Source organism: Salvelinus namaycush, chromosome 30 (genome assembly GCF_016432855.1).
Source record: "Salvelinus namaycush isolate Seneca chromosome 30, SaNama_1.0, whole genome shotgun sequence".
Lineage (NCBI taxonomy): Eukaryota > Metazoa > Chordata > Actinopteri > Salmoniformes > Salmonidae > Salvelinus > Salvelinus namaycush.
Genome location: NC_052336.1, coordinates 30,370,007 through 30,397,044, shown reverse-complemented (window position 1 = coordinate 30,397,044; position 27,038 = coordinate 30,370,007). Strand labels below are relative to the sequence as shown.

The 27,038-nt window shown below is 41.5% G+C and overlaps 1 protein-coding gene across 1 annotated transcript in view; it reads right to left on the bottom strand.

Annotated features, from left to right (window-relative positions):
* The window catches only part of LOC120025094 (sodium- and chloride-dependent glycine transporter 2-like), a 47,782-nt gene extending 21,682 nt beyond the window's left edge, over window positions 1-26,100 (bottom strand). Inside the window, exons 1-8 of the mRNA XM_038969527.1 lie at window positions 26,027-26,100; window positions 24,606-24,751; window positions 23,344-23,475; window positions 22,989-23,162; window positions 20,085-20,235; window positions 19,444-19,576; window positions 19,072-19,206; window positions 18,835-18,938 (exon numbers count right to left, since the gene is read on the bottom strand). Of these exons, the coding sequence (XP_038825455.1) occupies window positions 18,835-18,938; window positions 19,072-19,206; window positions 19,444-19,576; window positions 20,085-20,235; window positions 22,989-23,162; window positions 23,344-23,475; window positions 24,606-24,751; window positions 26,027-26,100 (1,049 nt within the window). The remainder of the gene's footprint in view (window positions 1-18,834; window positions 18,939-19,071; window positions 19,207-19,443; window positions 19,577-20,084; window positions 20,236-22,988; window positions 23,163-23,343; window positions 23,476-24,605; window positions 24,752-26,026) is intronic.
* Window positions 26,101-27,038: the final 938 nt, after the last annotated feature.

Sequence of the window (27,038 nt, the reverse complement as noted above, 5' to 3'; positions counted from 1 at the left end):
GTATTGGAGAACTTGGAATGTTTTTGGAGTATTATCACACACAAGTGAGTGGCTTTGTGTTGGTAATAGTTATTATGTGTCAACATGTCAAGACATTTGAAAAACAGAACCTAAGGATGTTCCAAGTGTTTTACAGGAGTTGATACCCGGTTTTGTTCAAATAATGTCTTCTTTTACATATCTATCGACCATTGCCATGTGTGATATTGAGTAAATGAACGAATAAATAGATGAACTATCTTCTGTGCATGTCACGTTCCTGACCTTATTTCCTTTGTTTAGCCTTGTTTAGTTGGTCAGGACGTGAGCTGGGTGGGCATTCTATGTTATGTGTTTCTATGTTGGGTTCATTGTCAACTAGCCTGATATGGTTCTCAATCAGGGGCAGGTGTTTTACGTTTCCTCTGATTGAGAGCCATATTAAGGTAGGCTGTTCTCACTGTTTGTTTGTGGGTGATTGTTGCCGTGTCTGTGTTTGTGCGCCACACGGTACTGTTTTCGTTCGTTCGTTTACGTCGTTTATTTGTTTTGTATTTTGTCAAGTGTGTTTTTCGTCTTCGTTGCTTTATTAAAAGACATGTATTCAACCCACGCTGCGTTTTGGTCCGATCCATGCTCCTCTTCAGACGAGGAGGAAGACGAGCGTTACAGTGCAGTCTTATTCAAATGCACACAATTTGTGGAGAGGTTCAACAGTTCCCTCTAGTGAGAATACTACGGCCTCATACCAAGGGAGAGAGTATACTGTGCCAGTATCTGCTTGTAGCAGTTGTACTTCTTGTTTCTATGTGGTGGTATTGCCACGGTACTCAGTATCACGACACTCAAATTATCATGGCAAAAAAAAAAAAACATGAAGCAGACAGATTTCCATGATGACAATCGTATGTTGGAAATAAACAAACACGTAGCAAAACGCACGCCCCGCCCACCTCAGGATTCCCCCTTTTCCAGCCATTATTTCCCGGTTTTTGTGAGGTGTAAATTCACTTGTCACAGAATTGTTGCTGGATAGATTTATTTCAAAAGAAAATCAATGTACATTTCAACTCTTGCTTGTACAATCGCCGATTTTGCAATCGTGCAAATGTCTGTTCTGACCGCTGAAACGAGTTTCAAGTAAGGTGTCATATGTAAGGGATAGACATGGTATAGACCTTCCAATGAAATGCTTATTTGCAGGTTCCTTCTCGACAATGCAACAACAATAAGAAATTATAAAAGATAAGGATACAAACATAAAGTAAATGGCTCAGTAGAATATAATAAACATTTTACCATCAGTCTAATACAGGAAGGCACAATTAATAGTCAAATATTTAAACGTATTTGGGGGATGGGGGTTTGGGGGCAAGGGATTCAATTGCGCAATATTTAGCGATCATAATAAGAGTCTGGTCGCAGCAGTTGTGATGTTTGCGTAGTCCCCACAAGAATAGTAAAAGAACAACAACTGGGGGGGTAGGATTAAGGTTAGAATGAGTGTGTGTGTGTGTGTGGATGAGTGTTTATCTGTGTGGGTGTGTGCATGTGTGCTAAGGTGCGGAGAGTCTGTGCAGGTGGTCGGTCCAGTTCAAGTGTTCAATGTTCTTGTTCAACAGGCGTGTACATAGAAAGGGTCTCTGAGCTTAATGGTATCAGACCTCATGCTCTGATACCGTCTCCCCGACAGTAAGGGAGTCAACAGTTCATGGCTGGGATGTGTGGGATCCTTGATGATGCTCAGATAAAATCGCATTTGTCACATGCTTCGTAGAAAACAGGTGTAGACTAACAGGGTCCTTTTCCAACCATGCAGAATTAAAGATAAAGACATAAATACAGAGTGAATAAGGAATAACAATAACGAGTCAAAATAACATGTACAACGCCTTCAGTAAGTATTCACACCCCTTGACTTATTCCACATTTTGTTGTGTTGCAGCCTGAATTTAAAATAGATTAAATAGAGATTTTTTGGGCACTGGCCTACACAAAATACCCCATAATGTCAAAGTGGAATTATGGTCCACTCTTTATGCAATAAAAGTGGTTAACACATCTCTTTACCCCACCACACATACATTTATCTGTTAGGTCCCTCAGGCAAGCAGTGAATTTCATACACAGATTCAACCACAAAGACCAGGGAGGTTTTCCAATGCATCGCAAAGAAAGGCACCTATTGGTAGATTGGTAAAAAAAAAAGTGCAGACATTGAACATCCCTTTGAGCATGGTGAAGTTCTTAATTGCACTACCAATACACCCAGTCACTACAAACATTGATAGGAGAAAACTGAGGATGGATCAGCAACATTGGGCTCGGGCTCCCGAGTGACGCAGCGGTCGAAGGCACTGCATCTCAGTGCTAGAGGTGTCACTACAGACACCCTGTTTCAAATCCAGGTAATATCACAACCGGCCATGATATGGAGTCCCATAGGGCAGCGCACAATTGGCTCAGAGTCGTCCGGGTTTGGCCGGTGTAGGCCGTCATTGTAAATAAGAATTTGTTCATAACTGACTTGCCTAGTTAAATAAATGAAAATATTTTTAAAATTGTAGTTACAGAGTGAAAAGGAGGAAGCCTGTACAGAATTAAACCATTCCAAAATATGCATCCTATTTGCAACAAGGCACTAAAGTAATACTGCAAAAAAAAAGTAAAACAATTGACTTTTTGTCCTGAATACAAAGTGTTATGTTTGGGGCAAATCCAAACCAATACAAAACATTACTGAGTACCACTCTCCATATTTGCAAACATAGTGGTGGCTGCATCATGTTCTGGGTATGCTTGTAATTGTTAAGGACTGGGGAGTTTTTCAGGTTAAAAAAGAAATGGAAATGGAATGGAGCTAAGCACAGGCAAAATCCTAGGGGAAACCGGATTCAGTCTGCTTTCCACCAGACACTGGGAGATGAATTCACCTTTCATGCATCCTTGTTTGCAATAATCTACACTGGAGTTGCTTACCAAGACAGTGAATGTTCCTGAGTGGCCGAGTTACAATTTCCACTGAAATCTACATGACAATCTATGGCAAGACCTGAAAATGGTTGTCTTGCAATGATGAACAACCAATTTGACAGAGCTTGAAGAATTTAGAAAAATATTGGAGTGCAATACAGATTCCGTCATCTGTGGATCTGTTGATGTGGTATGCAAATTGGAGTGGGTCCAAGGAGTCTGGGATGATGGTGCTGATGTGAGCCAAGACTTTCAAAGCATTACATGACTGTAGATGTGAGTGCTAGAGTCATTTAGGCAGGTTACCTTGGCATTCTTGGGCACTTTGAATCCAATCAGAAAGCTTTTTGTGGCTAGCTCTTCCAGTTCTATTGACTATTGTGTCACCATGGATACTCCAGCTGTTTTCAAAATATCGTAAAGAGCTTGGACTGTTACATACAGTATAAACGTTCGAAGCCTGATGTCTAAACTGGACTTTCTGGATGTCTGGGTGCATGACACCGGCCCAGACGTTCTGGTTAGCTCAGAGACCTCGCTGAATGATTTGATAATCGATAAGGATGTTGCCATTGCGGACCACAACATGTCAGATGTGATAGACTGAAAAAGGGGGCAGGGGTGGCTATATGTAAGATCTTCTTTTATGGCATCATGCTTTTAGCATCTCTGTCCACAAAATGTGAGAGCTGTTGGCTATAAAGCGGCCATAAGCCAAAATATGCATATTTGTATTGCTGCGGTCTATTGCCCCGGCGGAGGCTGGTGGTATTATTTTTGATTATCTATTTTTGATTATCCTTTCTGGTATCTGAACTGGTTGTGTTAGGAGATCTAAATCTTGATTGGCTTACACATGCCTCAGATCAGTTGAAGAATATCTGTCTTGAGTTTAACTTGACTCAGCTGATAATGAAACCCACTTGGATTAATATAAAAAACCAAGAAAAGCTTACCCTGACTAACCGTCCCCATAAGCATTTGGCTAGTGGCGTTTTTGCAAATGATATCAGCGACCACTGCCCTATTTCTTGCATTAGAGCAGGTATTCCCAATGCCGTCAGGGGTACGCCAAATAAAAATATGTGATTCACCTTCTTTTTTTTTACCAAAAAAATATATATTTATATTATTATTAGTTGTTTTTTTAACATTTCTTCTTCACATTTCCATTTATATTTTCCAATGGGGCTATACATTTGGGTGAGGGTTTTTTCTCGCCTGAGTATGCTTGTTTCACTGCCAAAAATACAACGATCTAGTGTTCAGCTAAATAACAACACAATGCCAAATACAGGTAGACTCGTCAAATAATTAACATCCAATCCCATAAACCGTTACTCTCTCGTGGTAATTCCACTAACGGTCCGTATGTAGCCAAACGTAGCTGCTGCTCATGTTGGTATCTGTACTGATGGCGCAAAAGCCAAGACAGGGAGACATAGTGGAGTGCATGCAAGCAGTTGCTCCGACGCCACTTGGGTACACTGCAGCATCTACCGAGAGGCTCTTTCTGCCAAGGGAATGCCTGACAGCTTGAAAGACGTTTTGGAAACTACAGTGAAAATGGTTAACTTTGTTAAAGCAAGGCCCCTGAACTCTCGTGTATTTTCTGCACTATGCAATGATATGGGGAGTGACCATGTAATGCTTTTACAACATACAGAAGTGCGCTGATTATCAAGGGGCAAAGTATTGACAAAAAAAATGTAAATTGAGAGACAAGCTTAAAGTTCTTTACTGACCATAATTTTCACTTGTCTGGCCGCTTGCATGATGACGAGTTTCTCACACGACTGGCCTATCTGGGTGATGTTTTTTTCTTGCCTGAATGATCTGAATCTAGGATTACAGGGACTCTCTGCAACTATGTTCAATATGCGGGACAAAATTGAGGCTATGATTAGGAAGTTGGAGCTCTTCTCTGTCTGCATTAACAAGGACAACACACAGGTCTTTCTATCATTGTACAATGATGAACGGGTGAAACAAACAAGTGGATTCATTATCCCTTTCATGCCCTGCCTCTAGTCCACTGACCGATATCTGAACAAGAAAGCCTCGTCGAAATTGCAACAAGCGGTTTTGTGAAAAATTAATTTAATCAGAAGCCACTGCCAGATTTCTGGATTGGGCTGCGCTCAGGGTACCCTGCCTTGGCAAATCGAGCTGTTAAGACACTGATGCCCTTTGCAACCGGAAAAGAGTGGATTCTCTGAAAATTATTTAAGACTGAGACTCTCTCCAATACAACCCAACATTGCAGAGTTATGTGCATCCTTTCAAGCACACCGTTCTCATTAACCTGTGGTGAGTTATTTTCGATGAACAAATAAGGTTTTATATGGAAGATGGTTAAATAAAGAGCAAAATTATTGATTATTATTATATTATTATTTGTGCCCTGGTCCTATAAGAGTTCTTTGTCACTTCCCACGAGCCGGGTTGTGACAAAAACTCACACTCATTCTTATGTTCAATAAATGTATTGTATAGTGTGTGTGTGGCAGGCTTACAAAGATGGCAAAAAACAATATTTGAGAGTGCGCTGACCCTGGTGCTAGAGGGGGTATGCAGCTGGAGTTTGAATGTTTGAAGGGGTACTGGACTATAAAAAGTTTGGGAACCACTGCATTAGATATACCAAATTGAAAAACTCATATAATTGTGGAGAGAAATTTTAAAACAAATCTCACCCTAGTTGTTTGTTCATGATCAACAGTATATTATTCAGAGCTTTTTTCTACTAGTTGCATACCAGATCCTGTTGTGACAGTTATATTTTTCTCATCCATTTTTCTCTCTCCGGCTGATAAACATGCCCCTTTCAAGCGACTCAGAGTCAAAAAGTGAACTAACCCATGGTATTCTCCTGTACTCTCAGACTTCCTCTTGATAAGAAATCAAGCCTGGGCCAAGGCTAGACAAACTGGCTCGCTAGCTGACTGGCAGCTACTTAGGCAATTGAGAAATAGGTGCACTGCCTCTGTTAAACAGGCCAGATCAAACTACAAAGCACTATGATCCCTCTAAATTCTGGAAAACTGTTAATTCACTAATGCGGGGTAATTCCTCTACTTCCCTGCCCAAGCAAGTCGTTTTAGACTCATCATTACTGAGAAAGTTTTGTGATGCTTCTAATCAGCATTTTATCTCAGCTGGTCTCCAATTTTAAAGAAATGGTGGTCATACTGGTCTTGGCCAGTCAGTTGACTGTTCTTCCCACATACAGCCTCCAGTTGCCTCAATGGATATCAGTCAACCTCAAGTGACTTAGAAAATGGTCGTGGACGGAGCAATTCCCGTACCAGGCAGCAATGCAACCGGTCAGGACACTCTTGATGGTGCAGCGGTAGTATTTGGAGAGGAGCCGGGTGGCATGTCAAATTTCTTCAGCCGCCTTAGGAAGTAGAGACTCTGTTGCGCCCTCTTGACAAGAGTGGGGGGTGTTGGCCCATGTCAAGTCCTTGGTGATGTGGACGCTGAGGAGCTTAAAACTGCTGACTCCCTCTACTGCAGTCCCGTTGATGTGGATTGGGGCATGTCCCTCTGTTTCCTGAAGTTAACAATCAACTCCTTTGTTTAGCTGATGTTGAGGGAGAGGTTGTTGTCCTGGCACCACAATGCCGGTTCACTTACCTCCTCCCTATAGGCTGACTTGTCATTGTTGGTTATCAGGCCTACAACAAGTCATCCCATCCTGACGGAATCCCACTGAGAGGCAATATCGACAAACAAGTAATTTTCCTGTTACATTGTTCCTATTCTATGAAAGTGGCTTTGTGTGTGTAACACATCGAGTAGTTGTTAGACAGCAGGAGAATGACTTGTGTGTCCATTTTGCCTCTCAGTGGGATTCCCTCAGTGGTTGGAGGATGGTGGTCTCAGTCTCTCTCTCTCTCTCTCGCCAGTGGAGCTGAGGCCAGCAGGCCGGAAATAGCGCACAGCTGAAGGAGTGATATCCACGTCTTACTCTCTTGGTTCTCAGTTCAGGAAAGTAAAGTCTACTTTAGTTGATTTAGTTCTTTCTCTGATCCTCCGGGATGTAATGCAAACTCAGTCCGTCGGTCTTGAATGAGCAACAGTGCGCGCCGCAGAGGCCTCTCGGGTGATTCTTCTATCTGAGTAGGATAAGGCTTCCTCAATCTGTGTTTTTGTGTTTTGGTTCCCACGGAGATGGAATCATTTGTCCGACGGGCGTGGCCTCGCTTTGCGGAACTTGATTTCCTGGTATTTGTAAGTCCTGTACTTTTATAGAAATACTCACAGAAGGCAGACTCTGTTTTGCCGGACAGTGTCATGGGGACCGCCCTGTTGATTCTAAGGATTCTAAGAAAGTGGCATTGTAGATGGTGCCGTACCGGATGGCCGCCATTTTGCAAGCTCCGACCCAACTTTGCTATTTTGTGATTATTTAGTCATTAATTTCTACTTTATTTTCAAGAAATGTTCCCGCTGCTACTCTGTTTATCTTATATCCTGTTGCCTAGTCACCTTACCCCTATACATATGTACCTCCATCACTACAGTATCCCTGCACATTGTAAATATGGTATTGGAACTGACCCTGTGAATAGTATGCATACTTACTTTTTGTGTTATGCATTGTCCACATTCGGATGCAAACTGGTAGCCTAGCCCCCTGGTGATTCCTGGTTGATGAAGCTCTATAATTTCACGGTTGTGGAAGCATGTGTTGGTGGAGCCTCTCAGCCTTTCCCTCTCAATTGATAAGACCATCTCAGTCTTGTGAATGTATGTACTGTTGTATTTGCTGAGTTGAGTACGGAAGTAAATTTATATTGACCTGTGAAGATTCTCACCTCAATAACTGTGCTGTATCCCATTATACCCTGCATCTATATTGTATCTGTTAACTACTTCAATTTCCAACATTCTTAGTCTAGTAAATAAAACATTTAATTAATTATTTGTGGCATTGAGTTCCTTTGCAAGCGATTTGGGTTCTTGAAGTTTCCAAGCTCGACGACCGTTCAGAATGAGAACATAGTAAACTGACTGTTAATTAAGACTATTGTTAATTTTGGATTAATTGTATAACGTTTAATGACACCTACTGATAGAGTTAATTCAAGTGGTATCTCTATATCAAACCCCTTAATGGTGCCCCTGTAAGATTAATTTGTATAGGATAAACAAGTTAATGTAATAAATTAGATGAATTAATCAGGAAATTATTTCATGAACATTTAACTCAAACTAGATACTCTAATGTACTTGTCCTCTTGCTCAGTTGTGCACCGGGGCCTCCCACTCCTCTTTCTATTCTGGTTAGAGACTGTTAGAGCTGTTATGTGAAGGGAGTAGTACACAGAGCGTTGTACGAATTCTTCAGTTTCTTGGCAATTTCTCGCATGGAATAGCCTATATTTCTCAGAACAAGAATAGACTGACGAGTTTCAGAAGAAAATAGTGATGCACCACATTTTTGCCGATACCAATATCCAATATTTTCTTTGCCAAAAAGAAAAACCTGATACCGATAACCAATATTTAACATTTGTGCGGCCTTTTAAGCATTCTAGTACAGTTAAATAGTTAACACACACACATGGACGCAGCGGTCTAAGGCACTGCATCTCAGTGCAAGAGGCGTCACTACAGTCCCTGGTTCGAAACCAGGCTGTACCACATCCGGACGTGATTGGGAGTCCCATAGGGCGGCGCACAATTGGCCCAGGGTCGTCCGGGTTTGGCCGTCATTGTAAATAAGAATTTGTTCTTAACTGACTTACCTAGTTAAATAAAGGTTACACACACACACTACAAAGGGAAGCACAGCCGAGAGCTGCCAGTGACACGAGCCTACCTGACGAGCTAAACTACTTCTATGCTCGCTTCGAGGCAAATAACACTGAAATAGGCATGCGAGCACCAGCTGTACAGGAAGACTGTGTGATCCCGCTCTCCGCAGCCGATGTGAGTAAGACCTTTAGACAGGTCAGACGGATTAACAGGACGTGTACTGCGAGCATGCGCTGACCACCTAGCAAGTGTCTTCATTGACATTTTCAACCTCTCCCTATCTGAGTCTGTAATACCAACATGTTTTAAGCAGACCACCATAGTGCCTGTGCCCAAGAACACGTAACCTGCCTAAATGACTACCGACCCGTAGCACTCACATCTGTAGCCATGAAGTGCTTTGAAAGGCTGGTCATGGCTCACATCAACACCATCAACCCAGAAACCCTATACCCACTCTAATTTGCATACTGCCCCAACAGATCCACAGATGATGCAATCTCTATTGCACTCCACACTGCCCTTTCCCACCTGGAGAAAAGGAACACCTATGTGAGAATTCTATTAATTGACATCAGCTCAGCATTCAACACCATAGTGCCCTCAAAGCTCATCAATAAGCTAAGGACCCTAGGACTAAACACCTCTCTCTGCAACTGGATCCTGGACTTCCTGATGGGCCGTCCCCAGGTGGTAAGGGTAGGTAACAACACATCCACCACGCTGATTCTCAACACGGGGGCCCCTCAGGGGTGCGTGCTCAGCCCCCTCCTGTACTCCCTGTTCACTCATGACCGCACGGCCAGGCACGACTCCAACACCATCATTAAATTTGCAGATGACACAACAGTGGTAGGTCTGACGACCGACAACAACGAGACAGCCTATAGGGAGGTCAGAGACCTGGCCGTGTGGTGCAAGGACAACAACCTCTCCCTCAACGTGATCAAGACAAAGGAGATGATTGTGGACTACAGGAAAAAGAGGACTGAGCACGCCCCCATTCTCATCGACGGGGCTGCAGTGGAGCAGGTTGAGAGCTTCAAGTTCCTTAGTGTCCACATCACCAACAAACTAACATGGTCCAAGCACACCAAGATAGTCGTGAAGAGGGCACGACAAAACCTATTCCCCCTCAGGAGACTGAAAAGATTTGGCATGGGTCCTCAGATCCTCAAAAAGTTCTACAGCTGCACCATCGAGAGCATCCTGACTGGTTGCATCACTGCCTGGTATGGCAACTGCTCGGCCTCCGACCGTAAGGCACTACAGAGGGTAGTGCGAACGGCCCGGTACATCACTGGGGCCAAGCTTCCTGCCATCCAGGACCTCTATACCAGGCGGTGTCAGAGGAAGGCCCTAAAAATTGTCAAAGACTCTAGCCACCCTAGTCATAGACTGTTCTCCCTGCTACCACACGGCAAGTGGTACCGGAGTGCCAAATCTAGATCCAAGAGGCTTCTTAACAGCTTCTACCCCCAAGTCATAAGACTCCTGAACATCTAGTCAAATGGCTATCCAGACTATTCGCATTGCCCCGCCTCCTCTCTCCACACCACTGCCACTCTCTGTCGTCATCTATGCATAGTCACTTTAATTAACTTTACCTTCATGTACATACTACCTCAACTAACCAGTGCCTCCACACATTGACTCTGTACCAGCACCCCCATGTATATATTGTTGATTTTTACTGCTGATCTTTAATTACTTGTTACTTTTATCTCTTATTCTTATCCGTATTATTTGAAACTGCACTGTCGGTTAGGGGCTCGTAAGTAAGCATTTCACTGTAAGTCTACACCTTTTGTATTCGGTGCATGTGACTAATCAAATTTGATTTGATTTGACACCACACTGACCCAAAAACTATTTTGTTGGCATTTACCTATGTCCCCATTAGCAGTAAAACATAATCAAAACCTATTTCTTTCACTTACTTGCTGTGCAGTTTCGTCGTTCATTTTTTTCAGTCATTTTATTCTCAACCAGGATTTCTATGGAACCGCGTTTGGGTCTTTGCATCTCAAAAGAGATACACGTCAAATAGTGTTAGAAATACACGTCAAATAGTGTTAGAGATACACGTCAAATAGTGTTAGAAATACACGTCAAATAGTGTTAGAAATACACGTCAAATAGTGTTAGAAATACACGTCAAATAGTGTCAAATAACACTATTTGAAGTTTCAAATAAGCGTGTTGACCAATGAGGACCTGAATAATAATTTAATTACATTGATTACACTAACACTCGTATTTCATATGTCACAACGATTCATCGATACGTATGCTATGATGCTGGTAAAGTTGTCTCGCGCACCTACAGTGCTGGCCATAAAAAAAAGTTAGCTAGCTCATGGATGCAAACAATGTTCTTCCCCAAAAACATTGCCAAACGACATAATCTGTTTCAGTAGCTATAGTCATCATCTAAAATAACCCTAATTTATAAGACATTTCTTATTTGATTAATGGTGGTCGGACCCATCTATGTGAAGCTAGCCACAATAAGGATTAGCCACAATAGTGGACTTTGCGGTTAGCCTTCAAAATAAAAGTATGTAATTGACAGTAATGCAAATGCAGACAAATAATAGAATTATGCCATAATTGAATAGATCATGATAAACGAGGTTGGAAGGTTGTTATATGAAATCAACAAAAGACAAGCATTTGTTAATTTGACAAACTGCTGAAATCACACTGGATGTATTGTACTTTAGAATTGCATTGGGGGCATACTTATTTCACTGTACAGCCTTACCTATGGATTGTGGATCAATGACATAGGGTATCAGTCTACTCAGTGACACTCAGAGATTTTTAGCATCATAGCTCTTATTGCGGGACTCCGAAACAACTGTGAATTGAGCCACATTTATTGTCAACCTATGTGTATTGAACACTATTCCCGAGGAGAAACAATACTGCGTGGATCTTCTTGAGTCTGAGGAGGACGTTGAGAAAAAATATATTGGGTTTTGAATAGACTGTTACCCCATTTCATTGATCCCCAATCCTTAGGTAAAGCTGTACGGTGCAATATGAATGTCAATACACACAATAGGCTGATTAGGGAGGTGATTTCACACAGTCACAGTCCCGCGATAAGAGCCACAACGCTAATATTTGCGTAAACTCTTCACAGTTGTGTTCTGTGAGTGTCACCGAGTAGACTGATACCCCATTTCATTGCTTCACATTCCAACCTTGTTTAACATTATCTAGTCTAAATGTGTCATGATTCCACCAATTGTAACCTTCTGCATCACTTTCAGAGGTACTTTTTATTTTGAAAGCAAATTGCAAATTCCACTATTGTGCCTAATCATTATTGTGGCTAGCTTCACAACACATAACCTGGTCAGGTCGAGCCTCACTAGCCAGATGAAGCTAGCTGGCTGCTTATAACGTTACCTTTAGGCAACAAGGTTAAGTAGCTGGCTAGCTATTTGTTTTCATGAACTGAAGTTCAATTTCAATAGGCGAACAACAAGTGGCTACCTAGCTTTTGCTTACTCACAAGGGTTCCGAAATCATTGCTAAGATTAGTGAAAATGACTGCAGTTTCTACTCGTCATTGTTTTCAGGCTGGTTGTACTGGTGCTAGCTAGGTACCAAGCTAAAGTTAGCTAGCTACCCCAGAAGTTGCGGTCGAACCAAATAATGCTTTATTACCAACGCATTGTTGTAAACACATCGTTCGTGGCCGGTGTTTGCTTGTTTGCAGACTTTTTTGTACAGCTTTGACAGCGCTACTGACAGTAGCGGTGGCGCTTGGCAAATTCAGAACACACAACATTCTATAATAGAACTGTGTTATTTGACGTGTCAAATTAAAAACTTAATTAACGCTTCAAATAGTGTTATTGTCAAATAGTGTTATTTGACGTGTATCTTTTTGGACACACAAAGACCCAAACGGCGTTCCATAGTATGTCGTGAAGCTAATAACAGTGACGCTATTACTGTGTAACTCCAGTAGGGCAACATCTGATCAATAGCGCACTTTTTAAACGTTAGTGTGTACTAGTGCTCGACTAGTCGCGAAAGCCAACATCACCCAAGACGGAGAACGGTTGATTGTCAAGGGCAATGAATTCCATTATCTTGGCGTTAATGGATTTCGCCTTCAAGTTGTCTCGCTGAAATTGTCTTACTCTTTCAAATGACTGCTCGATCCACACAGCAGACATTGTGGGCTAAGGTTAGGAATGCTGTGTTGCAGGTGTAGCGCAAAATTTTACGTGGCGTCATTACGTCATGTAACTACTGTGCGTTATATAGGTATGCACGTCAGCTTTGACATCGTTTTTTTACATCGGCGTTAAACTAGACATCGGGCCGATACCGATGTTGGCATTTTTAGCTAATATCGTGTGATTCCGATATGTTCACTGATATATCGTGCATCTCTAGAAGAAAGTTCTTTGTTTCTGGCCATTTTGAGCCTGTATTTGAAACCACAAATGCTGATGCTCCAGATACTCAACTAGTCTAAAGAAGGCCAGGTTTATTGCTTCTTTAATCAGGACAACAGTTTTCAGCTGTGCTAATATAATTGCAAAAGGCTTTTCTAATGATCAATTAGCCTTTTAAAATGATAAACTTGGATTAGCTAACACAATGTGCCATTGGAACACAGGAGTGATGGTTGCTGATAATGGGCCTCTGTACGCCTATGTAGATATTCCATAAAAAATCTGCCATTTCCAGCTGCAATAGTCATTTACAACATTAACAATGTCTACATTGTATTTCTGATCAATTTGATGTTATTTTAATGGACAAAGAATGTGCTTTTCTTTCAAAAACAAGGACATTTCTAAGTGACCCCAAACTTTTGAAGGAAGTGAAATTATGTACAGTTAAAATTTGTCCATAGGAACAATGACCAAAGAAAGAGGTATTTTCAACGTCTGTAAATTGTATTTTCAACTTTCACTTAGACCTGAAAGACGTCTTTCAATGTCCATAAAATATGTATTTTCAATATCCTTAAAATACGTACTTTTTTACCTTTTTTTTAACGTCTTTTTGGCGATGTTCAATTTGAGTCCTGGTTGCTGCCAACATTTCTCAAGATATTTTTTCCCTTTAAGTATTATCATCAGTAACACTAAAATCTATTCTTTGAACAGACTATGGACAAGTTATCTATTTCACAATAATTTTGGAAAGTATTTTCATGTTTACTATTGTGGTAATTTACAGGTAACTGCCAAAATAAAGGAAACACTTGCGTAAATAAGGAATGCAAACAGGGCTCTAAAGTACATATGCTCCTTCATATTTTGCTGTGCGACCTGACAATTTATTTTGGAAGCACCGGTGAGACCAGGAAAAGAAATCACCCAGATAATAATTATTGTCATGAAAGGCTTCACTGTGCAGTTGTTTCCGAGTGCCCTAGAGAAAAAAGCGTGTGCAGATTCGTTCAATCCAAAGCCTACATGTAAAGAATATTAAAGAATGCATCAGAGATTTGTATTTCTTGCAACTTTCTGAAGACGTAACGGCACGGAAATGTCTGTGTCTACCACTTTGTGTAGCCAGTTAGCGATGCTGAAATAGTATTTTCCATAAAACCTTCCAAATTAAATACTAATAACTGCACAAAGTAGGCTTAATAATATCATGATGATTTGTATCACTCAGGGCGTCTTTTATTTAGCAAACTCTGCTATTGCGCATGCAGTACAGAAACACCTCCAGACTCTTGAGGTGTACAATCAGGGACGGCATGCAGCCCAAAAATCTAAGAGAATTTTGTATTTTCAAACAACTGAAACAGCTTTTTCCTGCAATCTAGAGCCATAATCAGTATGCTTAATTCTATGTAAAAAATATCTATATTTTTCTGCATATCTAAGCATACCTCTTGAGCTGTCTGTATCCTCCTGACTGGTGGTTCTTTTTAAAAATAAATGTCACATGCTTCTCTGCATCTCTGCTAAAATATGGGGAAAATATTGAAAGGAATGAGTCTTATTCAGTACATTTAGTTATTCCTTGCTTTTCTAAAGTATACCAACCTTGCCAGCAGGATAAGACACAGGTAACTGCCAAAATAATGGAAACATTTGAGTAAATTAGGGATACAAAGTATATTGAAAGCATCCCATCATGCTTAGGGTCATGTATAAAAATGCTTGGCAGGCCATTATTTTGGCTACCATAGCTATGCCCCCATAGAATGACAAATTGCTCCATCCATAGGGCACGAGTGGTCACTGAATGGCTTGATGAACATGAAAACATGCCATGGCGGTCTCAGTCACCATTATCTGAACCAAATTAAACACTTATGGGAGATTCTGGAGCGGTGCCTGAGACAACGTTTTCCAGCACCATCAACAAAACTCCAAATTATGGAAATGTCTCATAAAAAATCCCTCCAATAGAGTTCCAGACACATGTAGAATCTATGCCAAGGTGCATTGAAGTTGTTCTGGCTCATGGGGATCCAACTCCCTATTAAGACAATTTATGTCTAGTAAATAGTCAAAATAAAGAAAAACCCTTAAATGTGTAGGTGTGTCGAGACTTTTGACTGGTACTGTATATATAGTACCGGTCAAATGTTTGGACACACCTACTCATTCAAGGGTTTTTCTTTATTTTTACTATTTTCTACATTGTAGGATATTAGTGAAAACATCAAAACTATGAAATAGCACATATGGAAACATGTAGTAACCAAAAAAGTGTTAAACAAATTCAAATATATGTTATATTTGATATTCTTCAAAGTAGCCACCCGTTGCCTTGATGACAGCTTTGCACACCCTTTGCATTCTCTCAAACAGCTTCATGAGGTAGTCACCTGGTATGCATTTCAATTAACAGGTGTGCCTTGTTAAAAGTTATTTTGTGGAATTTCTTTCCTTCTTAATACGTATTTGGTAAAAGTCCAAGTACATATAATTTAATATGTTTATTGTTTGTTTATCTTTTTTATGTATTTGTCTACAAGTTTATATATGTTTACAACAAGCAAGGGGAAGATATCAGAATAGGGGCATTGGGGAACAATAACATTTTGTACGGAATACATTTGTGCTGTAGTGAAGCCGTCTCTAGAGTAATGCAAGGTCTCTTTCATGATCATGTGAAACGTCAATTGCTATGGAAATGCTGGGATGTATTTTTCAATGATGTTAAAGGTAATTATGATGCAACGATGACGGTGATACGATATGGATTACAATTATCATCATGAATATTAAGGCTATACGCACTACATGTTACACACATAGACACTCAACCATGCAAATTGGCGGAGTTATTATATATTTGGACATCACACATTATAGTCTACCTCTTATTCAGACATCGTACACACTTTCACTAAATCACATCCAATATCATACACATCATCCTACTCAGATTTACTACACACATAATGTCTTGTCTCGATTTTCTAACATCTGTGGCATTGGCTCACAGGCAAACAGGCAAGGGAATAAAACAAATATCGCTAGAACCTATTTCTTGAATTCAAAATATTAGACATTTGAAATCTCTAATTTTGACCATCATAATACCTCTGATGGCAGTAACTTTACAAGCACTAATTATGGTCAATTTAGACTGAGAATAGTATCTAGTTTTTTAACATCAAATTGACCAGAAATACAGCGTAGACATTGTTAATGTTGTAAATGACTATTGTAGCTGGAAACTGACATTTCTGGGGGGAATGGCCCTAGGCCTCACCCTCCGATCCAACAGGTCCCAGACGTGTTTAATGGGATTGAGATCCGGCCTCTTCGCTGGCCATGGCAGAACACTGACATTCCTGTTTTGCAGGAAATCACACACAGAACGAGAAGTATGGCTGGTGGCATTGTCAGGCTGGAGGGTCATGTCAGGATGAGCCTGCAGGAAGGGTACCACATGAGGGAGGAGGATGTCTCCCTGTAACGCACAGCATTGAGATTGCCTGCAATGACAACATGCTCAGTCCGATGATGCTGTGACACACCGCCCCAGACCATGACGGACCCTCCACCTCCAAATCGATCCCGCTCCAGAGTACAGGACTAACGCTCATTCCTTCGACGATAAACGCGAATCCGACCATCACCCCTGGTGAGACAAAACCGTGACTCGTCAGTGAAAAACCCTTTTTGCCAGTCCTGTCTGGTCCAGCGATGGTGGGTTGCCCATAGGCAACGTTGTTGCCGGTGATGTCTGGTGAGGCCTACAAGCCCTCAGTCCAGCCTCTCTCAGCCTATTGCGGACAGTCTGAGCACTGATGGAGGGATTGTGCGTTCCTGGTATAACTTGGGCAGTTCTTGTTGCCATCCTGTACCTGTCCCGCAGGTGTGATGTTCGGATGTACCGATCCTGTGCAGATGTTGTTACACGTGGTCTGCCACTGCGAGGACAATCAGCTGTCCGTCCTGTCTCCCTGTAGCACTGTCTTAGGCCTCTCACAGTTTATTTATTGCAATTTATTGCCCTGGCCACCTCTGCAGTCCTCATGCCTCTTTGCAGCATGCCTAAGGCACGTTCACGCAGATGAGCAGGGACCCTGGGCATCTTTCTTTTGGTGTTTTTCAGAGTCCGTAGAAAGGCCTCCTTAGTGTCCTAAGTTTTCATAACTGTGACCTTAATTGCCTACAATTTGTAAGCTGTTAGTGTCTTAACAACCGTTCCACAGGTGCATGTTCATTAATTGTTTATGGTTCATCGAACAAGCATGGGAAACAGTGTTTAAACCCTTTACAATGAAGATCTGTGAAGTAATTTGAATTTTTACGAATTATCTTTGAAAGACAGGGTCCTGAAAAAGGGACGTTTCTTTTTTTGCGGAGTTTATATCGCCAGGTGCTCCGAGATTTGATGTTGTTCTCCTAACTTTTTTAAGTTGGGAGCACCAGTGCTATCAATGAATATACATTTGATTTAAAGCCCTGGATACAAAGTATATTGAAACCAGGTGCTTCCACACAGGTGCGGTTCCAGAGGTAATTAAGCAATTAACATCCCATGATGCTTAGGGTAAAATTGTCCAGTTGCCCATTATTTTGGCTACCATGGCTAGAAGAGATCTCAGTGGCTTTGAAAGAGGGATCTCAAAGGAGCATAGGGGGTTTAAAGTGTGTGTGTGTGTGTGTGTGTGTGTGTGTGTGTGTGTGTGTGTGTGTGTGTGTGTGTGTGTGTGTGTGTGTGTGTGTGTGTGTGTGTGTGTGTGTGTGTGTGTGTGTGTGTGTGTGTGTGTGTGTGTGTGTGTGTTTGTTTGTTTTAACACACCGGTGCATGTAATCTCCCGTTAGTAATGTTTTAAGAAATCCAATTCCAACACACAGCTTCGTGTTAGATTCTGCCTGTTGATTGCAATTGGCCTGTATGGTAAAAATAAAAGTGGCATGTGTTGTTTCAAAAAATACCTTTATTAAATATTTGAAATGACCTGAATTCCTGAAATTCCCACCAAAATTCCTGTATATTATTGATTTCATGTCTCTCATTCAAAGTGCTCTGTAGTTTAGTTGGTAGAGCAAGGCGCTTGCAATGCCAGGATAGTGGGTTTGATTCCTGGAACCACCCATACGTGAAATGTATGCACGCATGACTGTAAGTCACATTGGATAACAGCGTCTGCTAAATTGTATATATTTATACATGATATATACATTATCATTCTGATGTAATTATATAATGGTTTATGTGCAGTCAACATTTGATAGATTTTCAAAATCCAAAAAGTGTTGAATATCTTGCTCCATTATACAGCTGTTACATTTATCAGAACTGTATTTTTGACCTTTTACACATTTTGACGACCCTTGCTAAAACAACCGTATGTTGTCATAGAGACATGTGTTCACCTTCAAAGCTACATAACACAGTATGTTACATAAAGCAGGGACGACAGCAATTTGAGTTTGCGTCGTGTTGATTGGTAACCTCACTCCTCCGGTTCTGAAATGTCTCCACCTGCACCATCGAGTTGCTAGCTTTACGGTGGCGCAGCCGGCTAAAATGTCGCCAAGAGGGGCAGGTCACGTGTGATTGCGAGACAGAGGATTCGAGATCACTCCCAGTGGCGGTTGGAAATGGCAGGAAGCGAAGCTGTTAAGCGGCACAGTGAGAAGTACTTACCTGTAGCAGTTGTTGTGGAACTTGTTGTAAGAAGACAGTGTGATGAGGCCTCCCCAGGCTGCTGACAGAGAGAAGAAGATCTGGGTGGCAGCATCCTTCCACACCTAGAGGAACACACACAAATTCACACTCCCTGTTAGACACAGAGGGATGGGCGGAAGAAATGTGTGTGTGTGAAAGCATGTGTGCGTGAGTCTATTTGCGTGCCTGTGCGCACTTACGTGTGTGTGTGTATACCTTAGCATCATAGAGTTTCTCCCACTTGGGTGTGATGAAGTAGAGGATGCCGTCGCCAGCCCCTGGAAGGGTCACTCCTCTGAACAACAGAATGACCAGAACCACGTAGGGGAACGTAGCTGTGAAATACACCACCTAGGAGATGGGAGAGGAAGAACGAAACGAAGGGAGAGTTAGCAGGTTGTGTGATAATGCACTGATTCAACACTTTTAGTTTAAAAACAAACCCACTAGAGGGCAACGTTACATATTGATTCACAGAACTAAACACTTTCTTTTATGGTTCTGGGATTTCACAGGGGGGAAATTATTCAAATCCAAAGGAGGTTAAAGGAGGTACCACATGAGCAGAGAGAGAGATATTCCTCTTACTTTCCCTGATGACTTGATTCCTTTGGCCAGGGAGAGGTAGACTATCAACCAGGCCAGCAACAAGCAGCCTGCGAGGGGCCAGCGGATGTCTCCAGGGTACTCTATCCCTTTGGAGATGTGCAAGACATTGTACCTAGAGAGAGACAGAGAGACAGATGGAGACAGAGAGACAGAGAGACAGAGAGACAGAGAGACAGAGAGACAGAGAGAGAGAGAGAGAGAGAGAGAGAGAGAGAGAGAGAGAGAGAGAGAGAGAGAGAGAGAGAGAGAGAGAGAGAAGGTTATTTCCCAATCACATAAAACAGCTTTTTCAGATCTGACATTTATTATTCCTACATATCAATCAATAGCGGGAAATAATAGTGTTTATACAGCCCAATAACTGTGGCCTAATTATGTAAGAAAGGAAACCAACATTTACAGTATGTATGAGAAATCCCAAGTATCATCAGCAGGCAGGCATACTTCAAACATAGAACCTCTATGTAAATATGATGCAAGTTATTATTGATTTTTATTGAATACTTTTTGAGATGTTGTATTGTTTGCAAGGAGAGCTTGCAAGTATGCATTTCATTACACTGTGTACACTGTGCACTGTATCCTGTGCATATGACGAATAAACTTTGATTCAAACTTACTTGAAGTACTCCTCGCTGGGGCTGACGTACGTTTGGTTGTCCGGATAGGTCATGTTAACCAGTTTGCTCAGGTTTCCAATGGCTTGAGCCGACAGACAGAACGAGCTGTTCTTTACAGAGGTGATGTTTTTATCATGGAGGATACACGTGTCTGTCACAACCAGAACAGACAGACAGACAGACAGGTTGACATACACTGTATCGAATCAGAGAAAATAAATACCTCAACAGTGACAGACAGACAGACATCTTTATAATCTGGTTTAAAAAACGGTATCAACTCTCACAATTTGCTCAGGTGGTAGTCTAGAATGTAGAATAGATACTTGCCCAGCATGTGTTATATGTGTAATGGTTATTTTCCTTTAACAAAACTGTAAATACAAGTTGTGCTTATTATGAAATAAGCTTTTTCCCAAATGTAGCCTACACTTAGAATAAACGTAGAAACGTTAATCATGTTTGACAGAGTAGATCTAATTTCCCTTTGTATAATCATCATACGTTTGTTGTATTACCAATGACACCTACGGGTTGACACAGCATCAATGCCAGTGCAGGCTCCTCAGAGGAGGAAGGGGAGGACCATCCTCCTCAGTGAATTTCATTAAAAAATGTATCCTTTTTAGATAAAACTATACTAAATATAATCACGTCACCAAATAATTGATTAAAACACAATATTTTGCAAAGAAGGTCTACAGTAGCCTCTACAGCACTCTGTAGGGTAGCATGGTGTAGCTGGAGGACAGCTAGCTTCCATCCTCCTATGAGTACATTGACTACAATACAAAACCTAGGAGGCTCATGGTTCTCACCCACTTCCATAGACTTACATAGTAATTATGACAACTTCCGGAGGACGTCCTCCAACCTATCAGAGCTCTTGCAGCATGAACTGACATGTTGTCAACCCAATCAAAGGATCAGAGAATTCATCTAGTACTGAAAGCATAAGCTACAGCTAGCTAACACTGCAGTGCATAAAATGTGATGTGTAGTTGACTCAGAGAGAGAAAGAAAATAGTTGAACAGTTTTCAACAAATTAATTTCTTCCTAAATGAAGGAGAAGCAAGAGAGAAATAGAGAGAGAGAGATTTAGATTTAGTTATATTACCTATGCTGACTATGATGTTACTTTAGCTAATATGGTGACAACGATGTAGGCTGTGTGTAGCGGTTTGGCTTGTAAAGTTTTTTTTTTGCCTTGCCTTGTCTTGTGCATTGAAGTCCACAAGCGAGGGGAAGAGGTGAAAGCAGGAGAGCGCATAACGTAGATGCGAGAAGGAATACAATGTGGCTGCTATGAAACTGAGAACTGTATTTACCCATGATCAGGGGTGTAGGAGTCCTTTTGGCCTGTTTATGAGTTGTGTATATGTTGTCTGACAAGGGTTATTTTTTACTTGTTTTGTACACTAGAGAGCACTATATGTTGGGGTCATGGGTCACTGGTCGTGTGTGCATATAGGTAGCACAGGTGACCAGGAAGGGTTAGCACAGGTGAGAGGAGAGCACATACAGTTCTTACTGTATCACAGATATAGCTTATAGAATGCATCTCTCTGGGCCTTTTCTATTGGAATATGGGTTTTGGAGCTATTTAGATACGCAATAAATGGGAACGTCACCCCAAGCTGATTTTTATGGACGCGTTATAGACAGCTCTCTCCTGTGCCAGAGGCAGTTCATAGGGAATCGCCACTACAAGGGGTGTATTCATTCAGCCGATTCTGTTGAAAAACGCTTCTTAAACCGAAGCAAGCGGAAACAAAACGGGGATAAACATAACTGAATTTGTCCAAAAGAAACTCTTGTTTGCAACTGTTGGATTAATGATCACACCCACTATCAGCTAGATGCAGGCAAGAGTGTGCAAGGCGGTGTTGAATGTCACTGTCTGTCCATGTGTCACATCAAATTCTTCTCTCGACCTGTGTGCACCTACGTTGTAAACTTTAATTCGTAGGCTAGGATGTAGCAACCTCATGATGGGTATAGGGAAAATTAGAGTATCATGTAGTAGCCTAAACCTATCGCTGTTTCATTTAACTGGGTGAATGGAATATGAATGACAGTCATCCAATATGCTGTAATAGAAATAAGGCCACGCTCATGAAAAAAATCATCTGAAACGGCACTGACGGCCACTGATCAATGCTATTCAAGGATACAGAGGAGAGAGACCAGGGAGAGTACAGTTACTGTAATTGACCAAGAGAGGGCGGTCTTGCGCACACTGCGGCACTGCAGCAACTCCACTACAGTAAATGTGTCACGCAAGCAACTTTTGTGCTGAATTCACTAAAATGCCATAGACAAAACAGGCATTTTCTTAATCAAATTTCGATTTTTTTTTTGGTTTGCCCCGTGCAACTGGGAGAAAATAATCCGGTCATACTGGGAGCCTTTCTTTTATCAATTTATCTTCTTTTTAAAAATGAATTGTTGCCCAATGTAACCTAAAAACAATTGCTCATAATTGCACCAGTGCAAAACTAACTTGTCTACTTAGGCGACACCTTAATATTGAAAATACACATTTTGTATAACTGCTTTGTGCTCATGACATGTTTAGAGTAGAATAAAGATATAATCAGGAGAGAAAAAAATATCACACAATTGTAACCTACACACAGTTGAAAAAAGAACTTGAGACCCACAGAAGAAAGATAAAAATCTATATAATAAACCTAGTAAGCAAAAGTAGCACTTTTGAATGTAAATGAAACTGGAAAATAATGCTAAAAATAACTGGCCACTCTACACTATAGGTCAGGTTACAGAAATACCTTAGCTGAGGGGTGCGTTGCGCATTGCGCAATGGTGATGGGTTGCCTATGTGTATGTGTGTGTGCGCATGCATGATCGTGTGTGTGCGTTCTGGCGCATTGTGGTCTTACCTAAGAGAAGCATGTCTTTGTCCTTACAGTCCAACGTGTTCCACTCGTTCTTACAGTTAGCCCATGGCAGTGAGCCCTTCAACGAAGCGAACAGGTAGTACAGTGTCCAGCACATAATAATGTTATAGTATATGGCTATCAAGACAGATATTATCAACATGGCAATCCCGCAACCTAAAATAAATAAATGAGACGAAATATATAAATTACTCTTAAGCAGGCAGAGGAGCTTGATCAAAAGTTCGTATATCATAATAAGTAGTTATCATTTTTTTTTTTTCTGAAGTTACACGTTACACGTTTTAAATACGTGACTTTATGAGTTTGGATCGCAGCCTGTATATGCGTAGTTTACCTTGCAGAGCTGGAATGGCTTTCCACACGGACACCGGGCCCTGGCTGGCAAACTGACCCAGGGAAACCTCCAATAAAAAGATAGGGATCCCGGCGAGGCACAACATTATCAGGTAGGGGATCAAAAAAGCACCTATACACACAGGGAAACGGGGAAGTATTTCAAAGTAGCGCACAGGTACAACTTGGCTCACGTGATTTAAAGAGAAGGCTATAACAGACTTATTCATTCGACTGCCTTTTTCATGAAATAAAGAGATTATGTATAGCGGGTAATAATGAAATAAATGTGACATGTCTAATTAGGCTACATGCAAGGGAAGCAAATAAGTATAACACCTACATTGTAAACGTTCATTCGTAGGCTAGGTTGTAGCAACCTCATGATGGGTATAGGGATAATTTGAGTATCATGTAGCCTTAACCTATCGCTGTTACATTGAACTGGGTGAATGGAATATGAATGACAGTCATCCAATATGCTAAAATAGAAAAAAAAGGCCAAGCTCATTAAACAAATGATGTGTTATACTTGTTTGCTTCCTTTGCATGTAGCCTAATTAGTTCTATAAGGTCATTAATTCACCCATCATGAGTGTAGACCAAGCTAAATTGAAATGAATATAGGCCTAGTAATAATAATAATAATAATAATATAAATAATATTTTATTTACAGATCTGATTATCAATCGTAAAGCCTAAATAAATTAACTAAAATCCACGAAAAAGAGTCGTTTCCTAGAAGCTGAAAAAGAATGTTAGCTAGACGCTTTCTATAACTGTATAGAAAACGTGTCATAATAAAAAAAGTCGCCTATTCCTTTTGAGAAGAAAAAGCAAACAAAAAGGAAAGTCAATAATATGTTTTTCCACACTAATTTCAACTCCAATGATATAGCCTCGCAAGTGAATGAATTAAAGTCATGTATTTTCGTTTGACAATGTTAAATTACATTAAGCATACTGCTGTTTAAACAATGGCAAAACAACAATACAAATCATCCAGGATATGAACCCCTTTTAAGTCGACTTAATCCACATTGTGTTCCTCGAATTGAAATAAATCGTCAATTTCGTTCATATCAATTATGGGTGATGTCAAACATCTAAATATATCACTGTGGAGCAATGGGAATATCTAAGTCAAATAACACTGATCAGTTTTGGGATACGTTTTATTTTCCGCATTTAGGTGCTTGTGCATTTACAACTTTAGTGACATTTGCAGTGCAGGTATATTCTCAACTCAACAATCTCCTTACCTCCACCATTTTGGAAGGCAAGGTATGGAAACCTCCACACGTTTCCCAGTCCCACGGCATAACCAACCATGGACAGGATGAAATCCAATTTATTAGTCCAGTTTCCCCTGGCCTTATTCTCATCTCCACTCTCGTCCTCCTGGGAAAAACAGTGGATTTTAGTGGTTTCATGTACATTAAGTAACCATATTGGACCTCAATTTAGTATAGCCTATCATTAAAACGTCTCAGATCCCAAACCCCTTGCCTTTCTGGGCGAACGATTCGTTTCGTTATTCGATCAATTACATTGGACACAAGTATAGGCTATTTGCAACAGTCAGAAAACACAAATGCACTCCGCTTCGACGCACACAGCAATCGCGGGAATACCACTATTTGATTGATGCGAGCATTTTAAAACATGACAGGACACATTCATATGAATATTCATACAAACAGATCATTCAAATTTCCTCATTTCTGATTCCGTGCCAAGAGGGGTAAGAGGGAGACCGGGACCAAGCGTATCAATGGAGCACTGTCAGAAAGGCGGGAGACTAGAGTGAGAGGAGGGGAGAAAGGAGGGGAGAGAGGAGGAGAGTGGCGAGGAATGCCCTCGCGGGGATTGGAACAATGGGCAGAATGCGCAGCCTTATGTAACCCATTGCCAAGCGCTGTCATGGGTTTACTGAGACCAATCCCGAGAGAGCATGATGCGGGGTTTCTATCCCTCGTTCTATCTATACCTGACACACGGAGCAGCGCAGTGCGGGGGATATACCATTACCGTATGCTGATACACAAACAACCATTTTACAGGCATATATTGGGCATATTCCTTTATCTCACTGCAGTGGGGAGATTCTTTCCATTTAGCACTTTCAAGATGACGTTTTAGACCAACTTTTGTTGACCGAATTGTATCAAACAGATAGTCTATTCTAGCCAAAGGCAGAAATCGAAATCGATAGCCTACCTTTTTCGTTCTATATTTTGATAATTTCCTCCAATAACTGGGAATTATTCTAAACTATTATATTGGTGAATTCTACCCGATTTGTAGACAATTGTAACCTATGGTTACTGCATCTGGCCATCGCAAATGGAAACTCCCTTGAATAGGCTATATAGATCATATTCTCTCAAATCACCCCTCAGCGTCAGTCTCCAGAGCTGGACTATCAGAAGGAGTCCCATGGGACCGTAATTACAACTTCTCAGCCCGCAGCATGTCACCCCCACCTCGGCTTCCTTATCCGTGAAAGACCTGATAACACCACAGCCAATTCTCTATCTTAATAGGCAATACAGGTTGCATGTCAGATAGATCACCATTCACTCCGAACCGTGGTTCGTCTTGTAATCCAGAAACCCCCCTCTAAGCTCTCCTGACCCCAGTAGGGCTATCCTCCCGTATCGAAACAATTCGTTTGAGCCCACTTACCCCGGTCACGGCGCCGGGCTGAACAGACGTGTTGCCATCTGCGCCCAGAATGATGGTGGTCTGACTCATGGTGGTCCAGTTGCCCGATGCATTGTTTTGATCCCCGGTAGCCCTAAGCGGGTCCCCGCACTGGACAGGGACAACCTGGGCAGCAGAACCACCAACTGAGCTGGTGGAATCCTCACGGAAGGCCGAGTTCGCAGCCACGGATCCAGGCACCGCCGGAGCGGCATTTTTAAATGTTCCATAGACTTTACTGACTTCTCCCGGTTTGTTTTCCGTGGGACAGAAAGTTTTGCTCTCGTTGGATGGCGCTGGCTGAGGAGCCGGGTAAGCGGCGGACGTTTGATTAAGGGCATTATACGGGTTGTTTGCGGGAACTCCCACCGCTCCCTCCAGCTGGTGCAACGGGTTAAAACCGGTAGGAGCATTGGCCGGCTGTTTGGTCATCTCTCTCTGGTCGGAGAAATCCTGCAACATGTAATTTACAGATGAGGCTCAGCACACAAGACAAGGGATAAAACAAATATATAAAAAAGGCTTTACAAACAGAAACACTTTAAAATGCATTTACCAGGTCGGTGTGAGCACTAGTAGGCTATGAATTGAGAATGATATTATTTTAGCGCTATTATGTTCAGATCAAACCTATAGGCTAATCACCTACAATAAAAACGAATGCAGCAGTGGTGGTTGTTTCTGCAGTATTTTAAAAGCCCTTTGTCGCATGTTTTGGCTCCGCTGCTCTGGGCTTCAGATCACGGTCTGCGGGGGTTTGCTTCTCCTGTTCGCAAGATTCTTTAATTTTACGCCCCATTCCCCCCATGTCATTCAGCTCCACACAGCTACTGATTTTTATGGGCAATAGACAAGCTGCCGGGCTCTTGACAGGTCCCCTCTCCCCGACAGGCATGTATGATCACTGACACCGGGCTACAGCTCTGAGAGGACCCGGGCGTGCAGAAATACAAATGACTATCTCCGCATATATAGCCTAACCAAGAGGA